The 24182-nt window shown below is 42.5% G+C and overlaps 3 protein-coding genes across 3 annotated transcripts in view; 1 reads left to right on the top strand and 2 right to left on the bottom strand.

The window, feature by feature from the left end:
• LOC307024818 (glutamate receptor ionotropic, delta-1-like) overlaps positions 1–24182 on the top strand; it is a 558994-nt gene that overhangs the window by 355254 nt on the left and 179558 nt on the right.
• Positions 6106–13460, bottom strand: LOC307024824 (stonustoxin subunit beta-like). The gene is made up of 4 exons (XM_079659248.1): positions 13218–13460; positions 12913–13012; positions 7635–9101; positions 6106–7540 (listed from the first exon to the last, which is right to left on the bottom strand). The coding sequence occupies exons 2-4, from the start codon at positions 13001–13003 to the stop codon at positions 6996–6998; spliced, it is 2103 nt and encodes a 700-aa protein (XP_079515374.1). The 5' UTR covers positions 13004–13012; positions 13218–13460; the 3' UTR covers positions 6106–6995.
• LOC307024821 (stonustoxin subunit beta-like) lies at positions 14343–22776 on the bottom strand. The gene is made up of 4 exons (XM_079659245.1): positions 22627–22776; positions 21665–21764; positions 16388–17839; positions 14343–16293 (listed from the first exon to the last, which is right to left on the bottom strand). The coding sequence occupies exons 2-4, from the start codon at positions 21753–21755 to the stop codon at positions 15731–15733; spliced, it is 2106 nt and encodes a 701-aa protein (XP_079515371.1). The 5' UTR covers positions 21756–21764; positions 22627–22776; the 3' UTR covers positions 14343–15730.

Below are 24182 nucleotides of genomic sequence, written 5' to 3'. Positions count from 1 at the left end.
GTTAACTGAAATAATACACAATTTTTTGCCTTCATGGCAAATCAATTTTATTTTTCATTTTTTGGTCATGTTTGTGGTGGCCTATTTTGTTTTCAACCAAATGTTGATGACATAAATGTTTATGCTCACGAAAGTATCACAACAAAGATTGTCAATCAAAAATGTAATTTAGATTAAAGAAAAAATACCTTCAACAAAAAAACAGTCCATCTTTCATCACCTTTCAAAAGTAATTGCAGACAACTGATGTCTCTGCAATGTGCTCTCTTGTCTTCCTTGTATTATTTTTCATGTCCACTAGATGGCGATCGGTAGGATTAAAGCACTGATATTCAGGATCTAGTCATCTTGAAAAATCGTAATCTGAATCTATCCTGAATTGCTTTGAACTCCAGGGACAAAATCCGGCCGACTTGTCTGATCCTGGATCACAAAAAATGGGATTTCAAAATCTGATCGGATCTGATTGAGATTAAAAGTTTTGAACTCCTGGGCCCAGGACATCACATAATCTGAACATCACATATTCTGAACATCACCTAATCTGAACATCACATCCTCTGAACATAATCTGAACATCACCTAATCTGAACATCACATAATCTGAACATCACATAATCTGAACATCACATCCTCTGAACATAATCTGAACATCACATAATCTGAACATCACATATTGTCTGTAACGGTCACAAAGACAAGGGAGTTTTCAAAATCGACCAATGGGTTCCAGAGAAACGGTAAAAATGCTAATTTCCACCAAAAAAAATCTATATTGATTCTGACTTTTCTACATCCAACTCACAGGTTTATCATTACTTTGAGAAAAAAGATTATTAATTGAACCCTTTTGGAATATATGGTCATTTCCTGTAGGAAACAAAGACTTAACTCTTACCCTAATCCTGTTTTGTGTATTGTAAGGAAACTTTAACTCAGACTTTACAGAGAAGTTTTACTGATGGTGTTTGGTGCAAGTTTTCTAAAAGCATATTAACATTTGGGGACCATTGATACGTTGTTACACCGGTCCTATTTAAACAATATTATCAATGAAAGCAAGAACTGGAAAGAGTACTCAGCTCGTATGTGGAATATGTTGGATCTATTTTCACAAATGAGCCGAACTATCTAGCTGCATTTCTTGGAGGCAATCTTTTTGTTGTTTGACCCGAGCAACAAGTCAGGATGTTCTGACCTCTGCAGCCTCGATTTTCTTCAATCTATTATGAGACCTCTAACTCTATAAAGTGCTGCAGTGCTATCTGTTATAAATGGAGTGAGCTTTCCAAACACTCTCTGCTTCCACTTTCTCAAACGTGAAATTTCTGCGTTGGTAAATTGAGGATTCTTCACAGTAAGAAGCAATTAAAAGATGTGATTGGCACTGGTTGCTCCGTCTTGACATTACATATAGACATAAGATTAATGATTCATAGAGAACATATTTAATTGATGATGAAAATAATTGGTTCTTGCACCTCGAAGACTTTCACGAGTTGTTTGCACTCAGGTTCCTCTGCCATGTGTTGTTGATTTCACAGCGTGAATGTTTTTTTAAAGAGAAACAGGTGTTGAGACGCGGACTGAATAAAACACCTTCGTTAGGTCTTTGATCCTGACCAGCTCACGTCTTCTCTCCGCTCTCACACATTTATATCAGGCTCTCACTGACTTCACACTGAGCTGAACAACGGAGAGCATTTGGAATAGTTAATGCTTTGAAAAGCCTTAATTGCCCAGAAATCTAATTATCTGACACGGCTAAATTAATCCTCTCTGCATGATGGAGGTGATTTAGCTCCGTGGGAGGCGGCACATTGTTCAAATACACCTTCAACGGTCGGAACAATCTCCCAATGGACCTGAAGCCCATTTGTCAGGGAGTTATAATCCCCAAAACAAAAACCCATTGCTTCGAAAATATTTTCTGTTTCTGTGGAGAAGCCATAACTCAGGTTCCCCTGAATAACAACATGCCTTATTGTTATCCTGACTCCAAAACAGTACTACAAGCTCCAGGGAGTCTCTTCACCTTCTCATTACAGACTGAAAATACACCTGTTGTTCTTGAACCTTGGCCATTCAATGCAACACAAAACATGTTTAGCACTCAAGGAACTTTGCCCATTTTAAACTAATGCACCAGCACTTTCAATGGTTTGCCTTCTTTGAGTGAATATCATCTCGTCTTGCTGTTCTGAGTTTGTGTCTTTATGGTTAAGTGCACCTTTTGTAAGTCACTTTGGATAAAAGCTTAGAGGACTCTTTAAAGTGGAGACACGTCATACTGATATACACCTGAACATCAGCAGAAGAGGACTCTTTAAAGTAGAGACACTACATATTGATATACACCTGAACATCAGCAGGAGAGGACTCTTTAAAGTAGAGACGCTACATACTGATATACACCTGCATATCAGCAGGAGAGGACTCTTTAAAGTAGAGACGCTACATACTGATATACACCTGCATATCAGCAGGAGAGGACTCTTTAAAGTAGAGACACTACATACTGATATACACGTGAAAATCAGCAGGAGACGACTCTTTAAAGTAGAGACACTACATACTGATATACACCTGAACATCAGCAGGAGAGGACTCTTTAAAGTAGAGACACTACATACTGATATACACCTGAACATCAGCAGGAGAGGACTCTTTAAAGTAGAGACACTACATACTGATATACACCTGAACATCAGCAGGAGAGGACTCTTTAAAGTAGAGACACTACATACTGATATACACCTGAACATCAGCAGGAGAGGACTCTTTAAAGTAGACATCTTGGTGCCAGGATAACAACCTCCATCTCAAAGTTAGCAAAACCAAGGAGCTGATTGTGGATTACAGGAAGCAGCATCGCCATCAATGGGACTACGGTGGAGAGAGTCAGCAGCTTCAGGTTCCTCTGTGTCTACATAACTGAGGACCTGACATGGACTCCTCACTGAGGACCTGACTCTTCACTGAGGACCTAACATGGACTCATCACTGAGGACCTGACATGGACTCATCACTGAGGACCTGACATGGACTCATCACTGAGGACCTGACATGGACTCATCACTGAGGACCCAACATGGACTCATCACTGAGGACCTAACATGGACTCATCACTGAGGACCTAACATGGACTCATCACTGAGGACCTAACATGGACTCTTCACTGAGGACCTGACATGGACTCTTCACTGAGGACCTGACATGGACTCTTCACTGAGGACCTGACATGGACTCTTCACTGAGGACCTGACTCATCACTGAGGACCTAACATGGACTCATCATTGAGGACCTGACATGGACTCTTCACTGAGGACCTAACATGGACTCTTCACTGAGGACCTGACATGGACTCTTCACTGAGGACCTGACATGGACTCTTCACTGAGGACCTGACTCATCACTGAGGACCTGACATGGACTCATCACTGAGGACCTGACATGGACTCTTCACTGAGGACCTGACGTGGACTCTTCACTGAGGACCTAACATGGACTCATCACTGAGGACCTGACATGGACTCTTCACTGAGGACCTAACATGGACTCTTCACTGAGGACCTGACATGGACTCTTCACTGAGGACCTGACATGGACTCTTCACTGAGGACCTGACTCATCACTGAGGACCTGACATGGACTCATCACTGAGGACCTGACATGGACTCTTCACTGAGGACCTGACGTGGACTCTTCACTGAGGACCTAACATGGACTCATCACTGAGGACCTGACATGGACTCTTCACTGAGGACCTGACATGGACTCATCACACTATCACCATCACCAATAAAGCTCGACAGCGGCTCTTCTTTCTCCGCAGGCTGAGGAGGTTCAACATGGACTCCAGGATACTCTGCATCTTCTCCAGGTGCACCATAGAGAGCATCGATAGATAGATAGATAGATAGAGAGATAGAGAGATAGAGAGATATGTAGATAGGTAGATAGATAGAGAGATAGAGAGATAGATAGATAGGTAGATAGATAGAGAGCTAGAGAGATAGATAGATAGATAGAGAGAAAGATAGATAGAGAGATAGAGAGATAGATAGATAGATAGATAGAGAGATAGAGAGATAGATAGATAGATAGATAGAGAGAAAGAGAGATAGATAGATAGAGAGAAAGATAGATAGAGAGATAGAGAGATAGATAGATAGATAGATAGATACCCAGATAGCAAAATACATTAATTCAACATTGGATTTTGGTTAAATTGGTTATTTTTGGTTGAGGTTGAAAAATCAATGTTGATTCGATGTGTTATTACAGATACCATTTCAATGTTTGAATTTTTTTTGTTGAATCAATGAAATATAGATGCAGGTTTTTCAACGTTGAAATTCCCTACATTGAATTTACATTGTTTCAACGTGAGACCAACTCTCCCCTCCCCCTCCCCTATAGCTGTATTTAAAACACAGCATAACAAGGATGTACTTGGAGAAAATAGTGCCAGCAGCATAGAAGCAGCGAAATATGTGAGCGCATGTCACAGCCTAAGAGACAACAACAACAACAACAACAACAACAACAACAACAACAACAACACATAACAGCTGTTCCTCTCAGCTCACTCTGATTGCTCCTCTACTTCATGTGTCTTTCTTTTCTTCCTTTCTTTCTTTTCACATTTGATACTTGAGGTTTTGTAATATATTGTTGTAAATTGTTTAATGAATTAATTGTATTTGTATTTTTTTTTCTTATCATAAATCCTTGATGCTTTGGCAATATTGTTCACCTGACAATCATGCCAATAAAGCATATTGAATTGATAGAGAGAGATAGGTAGATAGAGAGATAGAGAGATAGAGAGATAGATAGAGAGATAGAGAGATAGAGAGATAGAGAGATAGTTAGATAGATAGATAGATAGAAAGAAAGAGAGATAGAGAGAAAGAGAGATAGAGAGATAGATAGATAGATAGAGAGATAGAGAGATAGTTAGATAGATAGAGAGATAGAGAGATAGAGAGATAGAGAGATAGTTAGATAGATAGATAGATAGATAGATAGAAAGAAAGAGAGAAAGAGAGATAGAGAGAAAGATAGATAGATAGATAGATGGAGAGAGAGATAGAGATATAGGTAGATAGGTAGATAGAGAGATAGAGAGATAGGTAGATAGAAAGAAAGAGAAATAGATAGAGAGATAGTCTTAAAAGTGAGTGAGTGCGGTGAGTGTTCTGTTCATTCTTTGTTTATAGTTTAGCCTTGAAATAAAGGAGTTATTTTTGTCACTTTAATCTGCATTTGGGTCCTGCTTCCTACACACACCGTAACATTACGAACTGACCAGAGATATCGGCCCAGCAGATCCGTTTGAGCAGGAAATATTGGATTATACCTTTTCTTTGTCTGACTGCGCTCATCGATGGTTAGGGTAATGTTGTGAATCGAGTGGCCCATGGTGGTGGTGGGGTTATGGTATGGGCAGGCGTATGTTATGGACGACGAACACAGGCTACTCGATTCACAACATTACCCTAACCCTAACCCGAACCCGAACCCTAACCCTAACGATAACCCTAACCCTAACCCTAACCCTAACCCTAACCCTAAACCTCACACCAGATACTGACTGGTTTTCGGACCCCCCCAGACCCCCCCAATAAAGCAAAAATGCATTTTTCAGAGTGGCCTTTTATTGTGGCCAGCCTAAGGCACACCTGTGCAATAATCATGCTGTCTAATCAGCATCTTGATATGCCACACCTGTGAGGTGGGATGGATTATCTCGGCAAAGGAGAAGTGCTCACTATCACAGATTATTTCAGATTTGTGAACAATATTTGAGAGAAATTGTTATTTTGTGTATGTAGAAAATGGTTTAGATCTTTGAGTTCATCTCATGAAAAATGGGAGCAAAAACAAAAGTGTTGCGTTTATATTTTTGTTCAGTGTAGAAACATATAAAAAAAAACAAATACAAATGTAAAAAAGTAATGTTCATCTAGTATTAAAAGCCAAGCAAAGAGGTACGTTTTTAGCTGAGATTTAAAAAGTTCAATAGACTCAGCAGTCCGGATATGTAAATTTGAATGATATCAAATCAATACATTAAATCATCTTCATGATCAATTATTACCAGAAGAACCTGGTGTATATAATGTGGAAATGTAAAGGGCTCTGTAATGGATCATCAGCACAAAGCACCAAGAAGAACATCTGACCAAATTCAAGATGGCCGTCTTGTTGTGGACCATAGTTTGACCAACTAGGGTCAGGGTTACAACGAGTCTTTTGACTATTAGTTTAACATTAAAAGTTTGAAAGTAAAGCTGAAAATGAGTCATGTCATCTCGACCAAGATCCTATGAAGAATTATTGTTCAACTGTTCGTAAAGCATCGGCTTCAAACAGTTTGAGAAGATGATGAAATCAACATTCACTGAAAACAAGTCACTTTTTGATATCCTCATTGTTTCTGGTCCCTCTGGGTTTGAATGGATGTTTGATTCTGTGGAGCACGTTAAAGTTAGAATGGGATGTTAGGTTGCCATTTCAAACTTTAGAGCGACCAAGAAGCTAAGAGTTCTACATCATTGCCTTAGTGGGAGAAGTTGGGAAATGTTGACCTCTCAGGAGTTCAACAGGTTTACCCGCTTCACACCAGACACTAACTGAACACAATGTTAATGAATGGGAACTCTAACCAGAATACAGTGAAGACCACTCCCCAGAATACTTACTCATACAAGCTACATTGTTGAAAGCAATAATAAAACATTCCCCGTCGCTCTGGGTTTGAATGCGTTTTTGAGTAGCAGGTTAAAGTAAAAATGTGATGTTAGGTTTTCATTTAAACTTTATGCAGACCAAGAATGGCCGACTGTGTGTAGATGTGTGTGAACGTTAGACTATGAGCAGGTGTGTGACAGCCTCTGCCTCTATGAATGTGTGTGAATGTGTGTGAATGTAAAAGCGCTTTGATGGGTCGTAAAGACTGGAAGAGCGCTGTATAAATCCAGATAATTTAGAATTCAACTGGACACAGGTAGGCAGAGTTGGAAACATAATGACCCCAGAAGCCTGGGACAAGAGGCTCAGTGAATGTGGTGTGAAAGGTGTACAGGTGACTCAGTGTGTGGCCGGAGACTCCGTAGTAGGACAAAGTGCCAGCAGGCCAGTCCAGATACACCCCGATTCTATTGAAGTCCCCAAGGGGTGCTTCCCACATTTTCTTATCGGCATGGTATGCCTTAAGAGAGTGGTCGAATAACCACGAAGCTTTGCCAAAACACCAGGATTTTGAATCATACCCAAACTTGCTCCCTTTTCTGTCGATTCCCTTGTATGCAACAGCAGCATAAACAGACTCCTCGGTACTGGTGCTCCACTCTACCTCCCAGTAATGGCACCCAGATAACTCCTCTTTGCACAACACCTGTGGGTGTGTTTCAAACCTCTCTGGGTGAGGAGGATAATACTGCCATGCTCCATTTGTTGCCTTTTTGTTTCCCTCAGACAGAGTGAGATAGCCGTTGGCAGTGTTTGGGTCCAGGTTGAGATCACAGGCATCTGACGGAGAAAACATAACAAAATATCTTATCAGTAACTTTGATGGTCAAACTGCTGAGAATTCATATTTTCAACTAAGAAAAGCCTGACTTACACCAGATCAGATCTCTCTTGTCTGTGATGGTCTCCACAGAAGAAGGCTTTTGACGTTGAAAGTCTTCAGTGACCAGCCGGCCTTTCCTGTAGTGGTAGATGGTTGCTCCTTTGTAGTTTTCATTGGTTTTGGCCGTTATGAGGAAACGGAATCTGCTGTTGTTCTTCAGCTCTTTGGAAGCACCCTGGAGCAATTTGGCTTTCTCTCTCATTGTGTCCAGAACTTCATCGGAGTAGTACCACGGGTCTTCATGGACACTTCCTAACTTGGTTGATTTCAAGAAGTCAGCCATCTCATCAAGGTAGCTATCACCCTTTATCATGGAGGTGAAAACAAAGCACAGAACATCCTCTACACCTGAAGCAAGGACCTCTCTGTCCAGCTCGTTCTGGTTCAGGACGATCTTTACTCCCTCCATGGTGTCGACACAGGACCTGATGATGTTGACTTCTCTCTCTTTGTTTTCCAGCCACTTGTTTAGTTTTTTATGGTTGAAGGGTGACTCGGTTCCGTTTTCAAAGACTTTTTCCAGTGAGCTCTCCTCTTCCTTTCCTGCTCGGATGGAGGGAAGTTTCTCCCCCATGGCTTGCTGGATGTTCTTTTTATAATAACCACACAGTTTGAGGAAAGTGCTCAACTCTTCTTGAAGCACGGGGAAACTCTCTACCACTTTGTCTTCCAGAGAATCGTTGCATCTCATTTTTGTCTCCCTTAACTCCTCCAGAGCTTCCTGCGCCTTCCTCACTAACTCGATGCTGATCTCTTTCAGCTCGATGTTGATCTCTTTCAGCTCAGGAGCCTTGGGAACAAAACTCTTCAGAGGCATCAGCCAGACCATCACTGGGACCGAATTCTCTCCATCTTTTCTCAGTAGCTGTGGAAGTTGTGAGTAGGTCTGCATTGCATCATGAAATGTTGTAGGGTTGCTTTTAAGAATGAAGTCTCCGTGGAATTCGCAGGAGAATTTCTCAGTCAGGGCTTTCTCTTCATCACTCAGCTTGATGCCAACACTTCCCTCAAAATTTAAAGTAGGAATCTTCTTTATCACAGCTTCCATGCTGCCCTCTATCTTCTGAACCTGGCTGGCTTCTAACTTCTCACTGTCAAACACAAAGAAAGCATTTGCCCCATACAGGATGCCTGTGACTACATGAGTCGCCAAGCCCTTCTCAATAACCTCAATCTGTTTGGTTTCCAGGGTCAAATTATCAATTGACAACTGCTTGAAGTTGGTGGTAGCTTTGTACAGCAAGGTCACTCTGCTCTGATTCTGGAATTTCTGCTCATCATTCAGATATTCAGCAGATCCTCCAACTTCTATCAGTCCACTCATGAAACTGAGCTCCAGAGAAGCTTCAATGTCCATCAGAGTGGACTTGGATTCAATGGAGTCAGATGCAGAGATTTCAAAAGAACTATTGTGCTGAAGGGTTGTTTTTGGAGTTTCAGCATTCCATAATTTGAAACCTAAATAAACATAAACAAAGACATAAATAAACATGAAAGCATACGTTTTTCGGATCAGTTCAAACCTTTTGTTTCTATAAATGCACATAACACATATAATTTCAATGTTTTTCAGTTTGCAGCTTCCTATCCTGTGAGAGATTTTAATAAGAAAATGATGTGTGTGTGAAATAAATTCAGACTTCTGAGAAATAATTCAGAGTTTTTATTTGAGTTCCAAGATTAAAGTTATTCTAAGAAAAATAAAACAATTTTTAAATTTTTTATTAGAATTCTGAATGTAAGGTCAGTATTCTAAAACTAAAGACTTCTAGAGTACGGAGGATTTTATTTCCGTGCTGAGATTAAAGTTATTGAGAGAATAATTGGAAAATCTCAGTATCCTGACTTTTTTCTTAAATGTATTAGTTTAATCACAGAACCCAACAAAAACGCACTTTTGGTCAGATCTCCAAAAACATTTCACACTCTTCCGTAATCTAGCACAGGGGTTCCCAACCTTTATTGTGCCAAGGGCCGGCAGATACATTAAAATAAATTCGCGGACCGGTTGTCAATTTTAACTGATTTGGATATTTACTCACCAGGTGGCAACAGAGGCTAATTGCATTTACAGTAACAGCCTGAAGAAATACCAATATGCATACAAAACATATTAACAACGTTTAAAACCAGGATACAATTAAAACAAAAAATTAGGACCGCTTTACAAATATTAATATAATATAATATAGCCTAATATAGGTGGCAACAGTGGCTAATTGTATGTAACAGCCTGAACAAATAATAGAACAATATTCATCCAAAACATATTAACAAAGTTTAAAACCAGGATACAGTTCAAAACAAATTAGGACCACTGTACACATATTGATATAACTGAAATGTCAGTGAGACCCCTGGGCTTGTTTGCCAGCAATAATAACTAGGGATGTAACGATATACCGAATATCGCGGTATCGCGGTAAATAAACGTCCCAATACCGTCGTGAGACTGACAAAATATACCGCAATTAATTTTTTTTTTTTTTTTAATTATTATTATTTTTTTTTTAAACACTTTTTTTTTTAAACCTTTATTTAACCAGGTGGTCCCATTGAGATCATCGATCTCTTTTTCAAGGGAGACCTGTCCAACATGGCAGCAAGTAGGTTACAACATGAACATAAAACAACAGATCACACAAAAGGACATCGTATTTACAGGGCTACATGTACACACCTAGAGACATTGACCAGTACCAACAATATATTTATATCTGGCCCTGTCAATAAGCCTCACCTCCTTGGCAAAAACTGTATTGTTTTTAAAGTGGTGAAGAGACAATGCACAGCTTGACCCACTGCTGTCACCCATGGCCAAAGCATATCTCTCCGTCCCACTGAGGTCACGTTAGACTTTTTCGCTGTCCGTCATTTTGACAGACAGGATCGTAAAATATCTGTCATAATCCTTTATTACCCGTCGGGTCTGAACAGTTCACGAGAGAGCACGCTCGTGAACTGTCAACGGGGGGGGGGGGGGCGGTGTTATGCCGTGTGTGCATGCATCTCGCGGGTGCGCGCACAGCGTAAAGCAAAGCCTCCCAGACATGTGTTGATCTGTACGGCAAAGTACGGTTTGGAAACTATATCATTTCCTTTTGGAGGGCATCCATAACAGGGCATAACACCAGAGCCTCGCTGCGGGGAAACGTTGGCGCTGTTCCGAGTTTGTTCTAATCTGTCAAAATGACTTTCAGATTTTTCCGTCATTGTTAAATAAAATATTCGGTTAACGCGACCACTGCTGTCCCAGCCACATCAGTACCAAGCGAGAGAGTTTTTTCCAGAGCAGGGGATATTGTCAATGCCCAAACATCCCAGCTTATAAATACCTGGAAATGTGGACATTTTCATATTCCTAAAAACCTCTCTGATGATGCTGAGTGAGTGACTAGTGAGTTTGAGTTGAGTTACTTGAAAAACTAAAGTGAAACTTGATTTATTCTATTGCAGGGTCTGATTATTAGCTTGTTTATTTGTGAGATGCAGTGGCACAAAGAAAATGCCTACTTTGTTTGGTAGTACTAGTAGGTACAAAAACACTGGTTTTCTTGTTCCAGTCTGTTACTGTCACTTTGTTTTTGACACTTTAAAATACTGCTATCCTACTAAAATGCTGTACAATCAGATTTATTATGTAATAAAGAAACATTTTCCGAGTAAAAAAATATTTTATTGAAAAAAACAAAAAAATGAATGTTTTTTTTCCTTTATTATTCAATATCGCGATAAATACCGTACCGTGGACTTGTTATCGCGATATTATCATACCGTGAGTTTTTGGTATCGTTACATCCCTAATAATAACGTCATACCAGGGCGTTCGCTCCGGTGCACTCCGACAGCATTTAGCACTACATCGAGATTAAGATTAACTTCTTTTATTTTGGGAACACCCACATACCTATGGAGTTGGCCAGATGCGTGTCAATTACTGTTCATGGTAATTTGAAAACAAATGCCGTTGTTGGACACACACCGAACACACACACACACAGCGGAGCTGAGCAGAGCACATACACACACACACATCATGCGCCTTTGTGACCGGACATTTCCTTCATACAATGAGTAATAGGGGGAATAATCGGGCCGTTCGATGTGTGTGTGTGTGTGCGTGCGTGCGTGCGTGTGTGTGTGTGTGTGTGTGTGTGTGTGTGCGCGCGTGCGTGCGTGCGTGTGTGTGTGTGCGTGTGTGTGTTTGAAACGTAGCAGCCTGCAGTGGTGAACACAGTGAAGGCGGTGTGTACGTGCTGGTGCTGCACTTCTCAGAGACTGCCTCCTGGTGCTGCAGCCATTTCATGAAGTGAAGGAGGCTTTACAAATCTAAAAAATAGCTCTACACCCCTGGCCGCAATGTCCTTAAAATGAAGTCCGAGTTCGAAATATATCTCAAATAATGTATGCACTGCCATTCCCCCACAAACATAACAGTCTGCGATGAAACGGTTGTCTCCTGTGTGCTCCACTTCCTATTGGCGCACCGGTAACTTTCTCTGCGCACGAGGCTGAGACCTTATGCTAACCAATTTTGATGTATTTTGTATGTTTTGGATGAAATAATATGACTGGTATAGGTGCGAAAAACTTTTTAAAAAAAGAATTTTTTTTTATACAATATTTTTATATTTGTATAATTCTGCAAATATTACGATAAACTCACAGCTATTTCGCGGCCCGGTACCGGTCCGCGGAGGTGTTACTGCCGGGCCGCGAAATAGCTGTGAGTTTATCGTAATATTTGCAGAATTATAAAAATATAAAAATATTGTATAAAAACAATTCTTTTTTTTAAAAAGCGGAGGTGTTACTGCCGTGTTACTACTGTTGGGAACCCCTGCTCTAGCATTCTTTAAATTCAGAATTCTGAGAAAAAAAAATCTGAATCCTGAAGAGTCCTCCTCAGAGTATGGAGGAGATCTAACCAAAAGTGATGTTTCTTTTTTGTTCTGAGTTTAAAGATCTTCTGAGAAAAAAAACTATTAGAATTGTGACTTTTTTCTTAGAATTCAGAATAAAATCTCAGAACTAAAAATAAATTCACTTTTGGTGTAGCCTTAATCCTCTCAAGCATTTTTTTAAAAATACAATCAACAGACAAAAGCAGTCAAAAAAGATACAGATATACACAGATGCACGACAAAGAGACACAAGAAACAACTCTCATAACACACTCAATTTAAAATGGCATGACAACAAAATAATTTTAATAATTGTTGTTGTACAGTGACTATGATGGAAGTGTTGTGACTATGTGAAGTCTTACCTGGAATCAGTTTGTCACTCCAGGCATCATAGAGCATCCCTAGGGTGAAGGGTCGTCCCAGAGCAGGCATTTTCTTGGGTTCAGAGGCCATTTCTCCAACCTGTTGAGAAGAAACAACTCAGACTTCAGAACCTGATTTAAACGTCTGTTCAGGAGTAGGAGTGTTGAGAGTTAATAACTATTGGAGTCTGACTTTCAACTTTACTTAGTAATGCAGTATGTCCCTGCAGACACTAAGCAGCTTTAGTCTGACATAGAAAAGTAAAGTTGTTATTATAAATCTGTGTTTGTCTGTTAGTCCTCACCTGGTGAAGTTGTGTAGATCAGCAGAGTTGTGTGAGGGTCTTCTGACTTCCAGCAGGAGCTTCAAGTCTGATGAACTGTGGTGTTGGGAGCTGACTCATATCCTGTCAGATACTCTCCTCCCCTGACTTCCTTTTGATTGTACCACTTCCTGACACTGACTGATAGTCTTTTCTCCACACGCAATCAATATCCACACTCTGCAATTTCTTATAATGGAACAATGGTTGGAGACTCTTATGTATGACCTTTGTACGACTCATAAAATACTGCAGATCCTTTATCTTACCTCTTTCTAATCTACACACATACAAGTATTTAACTGAAGTTACACAAAAGTGCTGTTGATACAGAGTTGGAGTTTATTCACACGTCACATACTACAGTGGGTAATGTTTCCAAGAGACATTGAACAGTGCTGCCACATATGACACAGGAACAAAAGAACAGACTCTGAACCCTTTTTTTGCCATTATATAAAAATAGTGTTGCTACAAAAAGTATAAATGAGGCTTACTAATAAGACAACTCAGATCTGGAGCTACACAGGAATCTGCTGCAACAGTGCAATAAAAAGACAAACATTAATAAAATCAAACCCTTTTTTTGTTGCATTTTGGAAAAAAGTCGCGACGAAAAGAGTACATTGGCGTCAACTACCTGGGCTGTCAAATGTCTCAAAGCGTTCTTAAAAACCCAGGAGAAAATGGTGGATTTCGGAACAGTGTCCAAACCGTTACCATGGGAACTACTTTCTAGGAACTACTTTCTGACGGAGATTAACTCAAGCAGAAAGCGTAGGTTTGGGAGCAAATTAGCCCACATTATGAAATTATTTTACGATTTTGGTGGGAAAACCAGTCAGTATCTGGTGTGAGGGTTAGGGTTAGGGTTAGGGTTAGGGTTAGGATAATGTTGTGAATCGAGTGGCCTGTGTTCGTCGTCCATAACATAACCCCACCACCACCATGGGCCACTCGATTCACAACATTACCCTAACCCTAACCCTAACCCTAACCCTAATCCTAACCCTAACCCTAACCCTAACCCTAACCCTAATCCTAACCCTCACAACAGATAGTGAGTGGTTTTCGGACCCCCCCAGACCCCCCCAATAAAGCAAAAATGCATGTTTAAGGGTGGCCTTTTATTGTGGCCACCCTAAGGCACACCTGTGAAATAATCATGCTGTCTAATCAGCATCTTGATATGCCACACCTGTGAGGTGGGATGGATTATCTCGGCAAAGGAGAAGTGCTCACTATCACAGATTTTTTCAGATTTATGAACAATATTTGAGAGAAATGGTTATTTTGTGTATATAGAAAATGTTTTAGATCTTTGAGTTCATCTCATGAAAAATGGGAGCAAAAACAAAAGTGTTGCGTTTATATTTTTGTTCAGTGTATGAGTTCTGCACAAAGAAGGAAATAAACAAATGCTGAAATAAAAGATAGGATATTCCCAACATAATCAAAATGATAAATTTCACAAAACAGATATTCTTTGTCTTTGACTTAAACTATGATTTCATATGTCATCATTCTAATGTTGATAAAACATGTCTAATCTTGTCCTAAACAGAAAAACCCACCCACACCGGTTTCATGAGAGAAAAGACTCCTCTTGTATTCTCTAAATATAACTCGCCTTAAAATACTGTTTAAAAAAAGACAGAGCAAAAGCAATTGGCTCTTGAAGAACCTTATGTCCTAAAATAATGAACATCAATTCAACAAAATAAGCAACTATTTTCCCCATTATGTTTATATGTGTTGTATTTCAACATCAGTTTTGACAGAGCGAGTGCCGGATATATAATGCTTGAGTATATGTTACTACCATAGAAAGTTCCTATGAAGAAATATTGTTCAACTGTTCGTAAAGCATCGGCTTCAAACAGTTTGAGAAGATGATGAAATCAACATTCACTGAAAACAAGTCACTTTTTGATATCCTCATTGTTTCTGGTCCCTCTGGGTTTGAATGGATGTTTGATTCTGTGGAGCACGTTAAAGTTAGAATGGGATGTTAGGTTGCCATTTCAAACTTTAGAGCGACCAAGAAGCTAAGAGTTCTTCATCATTGCCTTAGTGGGAGAAGTTGGGAAATGTTGACCTCTCAGGAGTTCAACAGGTTTACCCGCTTCACACCAGACACTAACTGAACACAATGTTAATGAATGGGAACTCTAACCAGAATACAGAGAACACATCTCCCCAGAATACTTACTCATACAAGCTCAATGGTTGAAAGCAATAATAAAACATTCACCTGTCCCTCTGGGTTTGAATGCATTTTAGATTTTCAGTAGCATCTTAAAGTTAAAATGGGTTTTCATTTAAACTTTAGGCAGACCAAGAATGGCCGACTGTGTGTAGATGTGTGTGAACGTTAGGCTATGAGCAGGTGTGTGACAGCCTCTGCCTCTATGAATGTGTGTGAATGGGTGCCAATGTAAATGCGCTTTGATGGGTCGTACAGACTAGAAGAGCGCTGAATAAATCCAGTTCATTTAGAATTCAACTGGACACAGGTAGGCAGAGTTGGAATTATGATAAGCAAAGAGGCCTGGGAGAAGAGGCTCAGTGAATGTGGTGCGAAAGGTGTACAGGTGACTCAGTGTGTTAAGGTGAGTCAGTGTGTGGCCGGAGACTTTGAAGAAGGACAAAGTGCCAGCAGGATGATCCAGATACACCCCGAATCTACTGAAGTCACCAGGGAGATGAGTTGCATCCAACACCCTCTTAGAGTCATGGTATGCCCTAATATGGTTTTCTTTGCCGAAACACCAGGATTCTGAATCATGCCCAAACCTTTTCGTGTCACTTTTATTTCTGTCAGCTCCCCTGTATGTAACAGCAGCAAAAACAGACTCCTTGCCACTGGTACTCCACTCTACCTCCCAGTAATGGCACCCAGATAACCTCTCTTTGCACAACACCTGTCGCTGTTTTCCAAACCTATGTGGGTGAGAAGGATATTTCTGATCTTTTCCATATTTTGCCTTTTTGTTTCCGTGAGACAGAGTGAGATTCTTGTGGGCAGTGTTTGGGTCCAGGTGGAGATCACAGGCATCTGATGGAGGAAACATAACAAAATATCTTATCAGTAACTTTGATGGTCAAACTGCTGAGAATTCACATTTTTAACTAAGAAAAGCCTGACTTACACCAGATCAGATCTGTCTTGTCTGTGATGGTCTCCACAGAAGAAGGCTTCTGACGTTGAAAGTCTTCAGTGACCAGCCGGCCTTTCCTGTAGTGGTAGATGGTTGCTCCTTTGTAGTTGGGATTGGTTTTGGCCGTTATGAGGAAACGGAATTTGCTGTTGTTCTTCAGCCCTTTTGAAGAACCCTGGATCAATGTGGCTTTTTCTCTCATTGATTTCAGAACTTCATGGGAGTAGTACCACTGGTCTTCATGGACACTTCCTAACTTGGTTGATTTCAAGTCAGCCATCTCATCAAGGTAGATATCACCCCTTGGCATGGAGGTGAAAACAAAGCACAGAACATCCTCTACACCTGAAGCAAGGACCTCTCTGTCCAGCTCGTTCTGGTTCTGGACGATCTTTACTCCCTCCATGGTGTCCACACAGGACTTGATGATGTTGACTTCCCTCTCTTTGTGACTCAGCCACTTGTTTAGTTTTTCATGGCTGAATGGTGACTTGTGCCTGTCTACAAAGACTTTTTCCAGTGAGCTCTCATCTTCCTTTCCTTCACGGATGGAGGGAATTTTCTCTGCCATGGCTTCCTGGAGGCTGGTTTTATAATAACCACACAGATTTTGGAAAGTGCTTAGGTCTTTTCGGATCTGTGGGAAGTCCTCTGCCACTTTGTCTCCCAGAGAATCGTTGCATTTCATTCTTATTTCCTTTAAATCTTCCAGAGCATTATGGGCTTTCCTGACTAGTCCATTGCTGATCTTCATCTTCAGCTCAGGAGCTTTGGGATCAAAACTCTTCAGTGGCATCAGCCAGACCTTCAATGGGACTGAATTCTCTCCATTTGTTCCCAGTAGCTTTGGAAGTTCTACATAGGTCTGCACTGCCTCTTGAAATGTTGCTGGGTTGCTTTCAAGAATGAAGTCTCCGTGGAATTCACAGGAGAATTTCTCAGTCAGGGCTTTCTCTTCATCAGTCAGCTTGATTTCAACCTTTCCTGCAACATCAAAAGAAGGAATCTTCTTTATCACAGCTTTCATGCTGCCCTCTATCTTCTGAACCTGGCTGGCTTCTAACTTCTCACTGTCAAACACAAAGAAAGCATTTGCCCCATACAGGATGCCTGTGACTATATGTGTGGCCAAGCCCTTCTGAATAACATCCGTCTGTTCAGCGTCTGGGGTCACATTATAATTTGACAACTGCTTGAACTTGGTGGTAGCTTTGTACTGACAGGTCACTCTGCTCTGATTCTTGAATTTCTTCTCATCATTCAGATATTTGGCAGATCCTCCAACTTTTATCAGTCCACACATGAAACTGACCTTCAGAGAAGCTTCAATGTCCATCAGAGAGGACTTGGATTCAGTGGAGTCAGATGCAGAAATCTCAAAAGTACTGCCCTGCTGAGGGGTTTGTTTTACTTTTAGAGTTTCAGCATTCCATAATGTGAGACCTAAATAAACATAAACAAAGACATAAATAAGCATGAAAGCATACATTTTTTATTTGAGTTCTAAGATTAAAGTTATTCTATGAATTTTTCCCACTTAGAATTCTGAATGTAAGGTCAGTATTATAAAAATAAAAAAAATTCTAGAGTAAGGACGATTTTTCTTTCGTGCTGGGATTAAAGTTATTCAGAGAATAATCGGAAAATCTCAGAAACCTGACTTTTTTTCTTAAAATTCTTAGTTTAATCACAGAACCCAAAACAAACGCACTTTTGGTCAGATCTCAAAAAACGTTTGACACTCTTCCGTACTCAAGCATTCTTTAAATTCAGAATTCTGAGGAAAAAAATCAGAATCCTGACGAGTCCTCCTCAGTGTTAGGGTGCGTGGAAAAGGTAGGACCCAAAAGCAGTATTAACAAAAAATGAGCTTTATTAAATAACAAAAGCTGTGGCAAAAAAGGCAGTATCAAAAATATCAAAAAAACAAACGAGCAGCAAAAGGAACACAGACCGTGGAGACATGGAGGGGAAACAATGAACCGACATGGAACACAGGGGAAGACTAGACTAAATACACAGAAGGGTAATCACAGGACAAGACACAGCTGGGCAGGGGAGGGAGAAACACAAGGGCAACAGGTGAACACAATCACACAATCAGACACACCAGGGAAACTAACGACAGGGAGGAAGACAAGACAAAACACAAGGAGGAAGACAAAACACCGAATGAACAGACTTACAAAACCCATAACCAGACAAACACTAAAACCGTGACATAAACCTAGGAGTGTGACAGAACCCCCCCCTCAAGGGACGGATACCAGACGGGGGACCGGAGGAGGGACACATAACTAGGGCCAAGAAAGGGTGGGTGGATGGGGTCTGGAAGACGGGTCTCGGGCGGGTGGACGGCCCGGGGGCAAGGCAGAGACCAAGGAGGGGGTCTCGGGTGGACGGCCCGGGGGCAAGGCAGAGTCCATGGGCGAACTCAGGGGGCCGAGCCCGAGGACGAAGACAACGGCACTCAGGGGGCCGGGCTCGAGGGCGAAGACCGCGGCTCTCAGGGGGCCGGGCTCGAGGGCGAAGACCAGACAGCTCCGGAGGCCGGGCAGGAAGGCACTGACGGGACAGCTCCGGAGGCCGGGCAGGACCCGATGCCGGCCGGATAGGAACCGGAGCGACAGGCTTCGGCAGGATCCCCCACGGAAGAGGACCAGGAGTTGGCAGGACCCCCGGCGAGACAGGTGACGGCGGGACCTCCAACGGAACAAGACATGGGATTGGCAGGACTCTCAGCGGGTCCTCCAACGGAACAGGACATAGGGTTGGCAGGACCCCCTACAGAAGACTAGTCGGCGGGACCCCCAATGGGACAGGACATGGAGTTGGCAGTTCCCCGAGCGGGACAGGACATAGAGTTGGTAGGACCCCCGGCAGAAGATTAGTCGGCGGGGCCTCGAACGGCACAGGACACAGGGTTGGCAGGACCCCCGGCAGAAGAGTAGTCGGCGGGACCTCCAACGGCACAGGACATAGGGTTGGCAGGAGCCCCGGCAGAAGAGTAGTCGGCGGGACCCCCAACGGGACAGGACATAGGGTTGGCAGGACCACTGGCAGAAGAGTAGTCGGCGGGACCCCCAACGGGACAGGACATGGGGTTGGTAGACCCCCAGGCAGGAGAGCAGTCGGCGGGATCCCCAACGGGACAGGACATGGAGTTGGCAGGACCCCCAGCGGAACCTCCAACGGCACTTGAGTAGGGACTTGAGTGGGGACTCGAGAGGGCTTGAGAGCGAACTTGAGAGGAAACTTGAGAGTTGACTTGAGAGGTGACTTGAGAGGGATCTCGAGAGGGAACTTGAACGGAGACTCGAGAGGAGACTTGAGACGGAACTTGAGCGGTGACTCGATAGCGAATTTGAGAGCAGACTCGAGAGAGGGCTTGAGAGGGAACTCGAGAGGAGACTCGAGAGGTGACTCGAGAGTTGACTTGAGAGGGAACTCGAGAGGAGACTTGAGAGGGGACTCGAGAAGGGACTTGAGAGGAGACTTGAGAGGGAACTCGAGCAGGGACTTGAGAGGAGACTTGAGAGGGGACTTGAAAAGGGACTTGAGAGGGAACTCGAGCAGGGACTTGAGAGGAGACTTGAGAGGGAACTGGAGAGGAGACTTGAGAGGGAACTGGAGAGGTGACTTGAGGCGGTCGGTACGCCGACAGGACTCGGGAAGCTGGCGTCAGCTGGAGAGCCAACAGGAGACAAGGTGCTGGAGTCGGCCAATACGCCGACAGGACATGGGGAGCTGGCGTTGGCTGGAGAGCCAGCAGGAGACGAGGTCCTGGAGTCAGCCGGTATGCCGACAGGACATGGGGAGCTGGCGTCGGCCGGAGAGCCAGCACTGGAGCCGAAGCTGAAGTCGGGACCATGGCTGCTGGGGCTAGGACTGAGGCTGGAACCATGGCTGCTGGGACTGGCACTGGAGCCGGAGCCGCTGGAGTACGTGCTGGAATGGATCCATGGCTGTGGAAACCGGAACTGAATCTGGAATCCTGGCCCTGCGTCTCCAAGAGGCTTTTTGGAGACTCCGTGGACCTCCAACAGGACAGTAGTCGGATCCAAGGAAAGGGTTAGAAGCTTCGGACAAGTCCTCAAGACAACTTGTGAAAAGTTGTAGCCACTCAGGCAACGAACTCCTCAACCAAGGCATTTCGGCCACCTCCATGTGTGCCTTTTTGAGGATAGCCTCTTTGTCCCTTCTAGAAGAGGTTCCACTCCACTCGGCATGATAACACTGTAGGGAGAAATCCATATCGAACAGATCCAACTCAAAATCATAAAAATCCGCTGGGTCCATTGTTAGTCGGTTCATTCTGTCAGGGTGCGTGGAAAAGGTAGGACCCAAAAGCAGTATTAACGAAAAGCGAGCTTTATTAAATAACAAAAGCTGTGGCAAAAAAGGCAGTATCCAAAATATCAAAACAAAACGAGCAGCACAAGGAACACAGACCGTGGAAACATGGAGGGGAAACAATGAACCAACATGGAACACAGGGGAAGACTAGACTAAATACACAGAAGGGTAATCACAGGACAAGACACAGCTGGGCAGGGGAGGGAGAAACACAAGGGCAACAGGTGAACACAATGACACAATCAGACACACCAGGGAAACTAACGACAGGGAGGAGGACCAGACAAAACACAAGGAGGAAGACAAAACACAGAATGAACAGACTTACAAAACCCATAACCAGACAAACACTAAAACCGTGACATAAACCTAGGAGTGAGACACTCAGAGAATGGAGGAGATCTAACCAAAAGTGATGTTTATTTTTTGCTCTGAGTTTAAAGATCATCTATAAAATATTATAATTGTGACTTTTTTCTTAGAAACTTGAATTAAATCTCAAAACTAAAAATAAATACACTTTTGGTGTAGCCCTAATCCTTTCAAGCATTCTTTAAATTTAGAACACTTAATTAAAAAAAAAAGTTCAAAAATTTGATAGCATATTCAGAAGCCTGAATTTTTTCTCTGAATTCCTATTGAAAATAGATTAATCAGAAAAAAAATCCCTTTTGGTCAGATGTTAAAAATGCTCAGATTTATCCCTAATTCTTGTTTGTTCTAGAGTCAGTCAGAAAGGCATAGTTAAAAACACAGATTTAAGATAAAATGCCTAGAAAATACAATCTACTGACAAAAGCAGTGAAAAAATATCCAGATATACACGGATGCACGACAACTCTCATAACACACAACATTTAAAATGGCATGGCAACAAAATGATGAAAGTTTTGTGACAAAGTGAAGTCTTACCTGGAATCAATGTATCACTCCGCGCATCATAGAGCATCCCGAGGGTGAAAGGTCGTCCCAGAGCAGCAACGGTCATGAGATCTGAGGCCATTTCTCCAACCTGTTGAGAAGAAACAACACAGACTTCAGAACCTGATTTAAACATCTGTTCAGGGGGGTATACTACGAAGCTGGTTCAACCTAACCTGGATATGTTTGAGTTAGCCGGTTGGCCTAATCCAAAACATACGCGCTCTCGCTAAACGGTCCTACGACGCGGGTTATCAAGTGGATCGCTCAAGCCAGCCGTGTCCTATCTAGTTAGGAGCGTGTTCACATGAAAGGGGTGGTATCTGGAGCATTCGACCAATCACAAACATGGAGAACCGTACTGACAGAGCAGCGTCATACTTCCTGAATGAAAAGTCAACTATAATATTAGACATATGGAGAAGTTAAACTTTAAACATCCATGACTTAAACACTTTATCCAGGATCAAAGCCACATAGCTGCACCTGCAAGGTGAATACAGCTGGTAACAGAACAAGTGTTTGAAGCTTTTCTGTATTTCCTTTCTCCTGTAATATGACTTGATCGCTTTAAACTCCGCACACTGAGCTCTGATTGGTCAGCAGGCAGTGCTTTCACCGAGTTGAGCTCTTAGCCTGCAACCTAACCTGCTCCGGGGCAGGTTAGCCGCACAGCCTAAGTTACCATGGAGATCTAGCCTGCTAAAAAGAGAACCAGCTTCGTAGGATCGGAAACCCCGAGTTTTCTCTGAAGTTAGCCGCTAAGAGAACATCCTGCTTCGTAGTATACCCCCCAGGAGTAGGAGTGTTGAGAGTTGATAACACTTGGAGTCTGATTTTCAACTGTGCTTAGTAATGCAGTATGTCCCTGCAGACACTAATCCAGCAGCTGTAGTTTTACACAGAAAAGTAACGTTTTTATTATAAATCTGTGTTTGTCTGTTAGTCCTCACCTGGTGAAGTTGTGTAGATCAGCAGAGTTGTGTGAGAGTTTTCTGACTTCCAGCAGGAGCTTCAAGTCTGATGAACTGTGGTGTTGTGAGCTGACTCATATCCTGTCAGAGACTCTCCTCACCTGAGCTCCTGTCCCACACCTGAACACACCTGCCGAAACAGTTCTTATTGTGACAGGCCTTGGCAAGAAAACACCTTCCTGATGTGATAAACAGATCAACTAAATGTCCCTTGTACCTAGGAAGGCAGAGACACTCCCTGACACTGATTGATAGTCTACACGCCCAACCGCCCTCTCAGGTCAGCTGATCAACTGCTCCTGAACGTGGAGGGGGCCGTGGCTTCTCTGTAGCGTCTCCCACACTGTGGAACGATCTGCCCCTGCACATCAGACAGGCCGCCACACTGCCTGCTTTTAAATCACTTCTTAAAACCCACCTCTTCTCCTTAGCGTATTAACATATTTTAGAGTGTTGCTTTTAAATTGTCTATTGTTTGTACTTGTACTTGTTTTATGGTGTGTGAGCTGAGCTGTGTTACTTTTTGTATGTTTGTTTGTTTATTTGACTTTACAGCACTTTGGTCTGGAGGTTTTAAAGTGCTTTATACATAAAGCTGTATTGTATGCTGGCCCTGGCACGTCACCCTACACCTGAACCTGAAACAGCAGAAAACTGGTCGACATGTTATTTCTGGATTACAGTTCAATTTCAACCCAATCAAGCATGAAGCTGATTGTGAAGCTGGCAGGCCTTCCAGACATACATGGAGGGTAAGAATCTGAACTAGGTGCTGTTCATCAGTGTTTCCCCATGTGTGGCACAACGCACTATAAGCACCTGGATGGTGCTCTCAATACGAACACAACAAGTTAGATGTGGAACACCGGACACTTCTCACAAACGATATGGTTGCTAGCTCGTTAACAGCTAGCGGTAGATCAGGGCAGAGCAGGTCTGTCAGATCCGAGCCAAGGCCACGCAATCGATATCCACACTCTGCAGTTTCTTATTATGCAACTCTGATGAATGAATTCATGTTTGTTGGAGACTCTAACGGTACGTCCACACAGCAGCTTTAAAAAAATCTTCCAACGCTTCTCTGCCCATTGACTTTGAATGGGAGTGACGTCACTTTGCCTCGCTTTTCGCCAAACTGCATTGTGGGGAAGCGAAGCGAAGATTTCCAGGATTTTCAGGATTTTCAGGATTCAAAAGTTGAGCAATGTTCAACTTTTGAAGCTGAGCTGGAAGCGTCAGCCAATCAAATCCCGTTTATGCAAATCTGACAGTTCAAGCGCTAGCCAATCAAACCGCGTGCAAGCTGGGAGAGCCAGACCGCAGTTCATTTCCTCATATTCCAAACGAGAAATTACGGTAGCAAATCACCCGGTTCTTTACGACCAGAACTATTTACCGGGATACAAACCGGAGGAACCAGGCATGGAGGGAGGTGGCAGAGACAGTGGGTGAACAAAAACAAACTCGAGGAACAAGGACGTGAACAAAGACAGAAAACAAAGAAGGGCGTTTCCCTTCTGATGCTGACACAAGGG

Source organism: Notothenia rossii (genome assembly GCF_949606895.1).
Source record: "Notothenia rossii genome assembly, chromosome: 11".
Classification (NCBI taxonomy): Eukaryota; Metazoa; Chordata; class Actinopteri; order Perciformes; family Nototheniidae; genus Notothenia; species Notothenia rossii.
The sequence above is the reverse complement of the archived record's forward strand: the minus strand, read 5'-3'. Positions and strand labels throughout refer to the sequence as shown.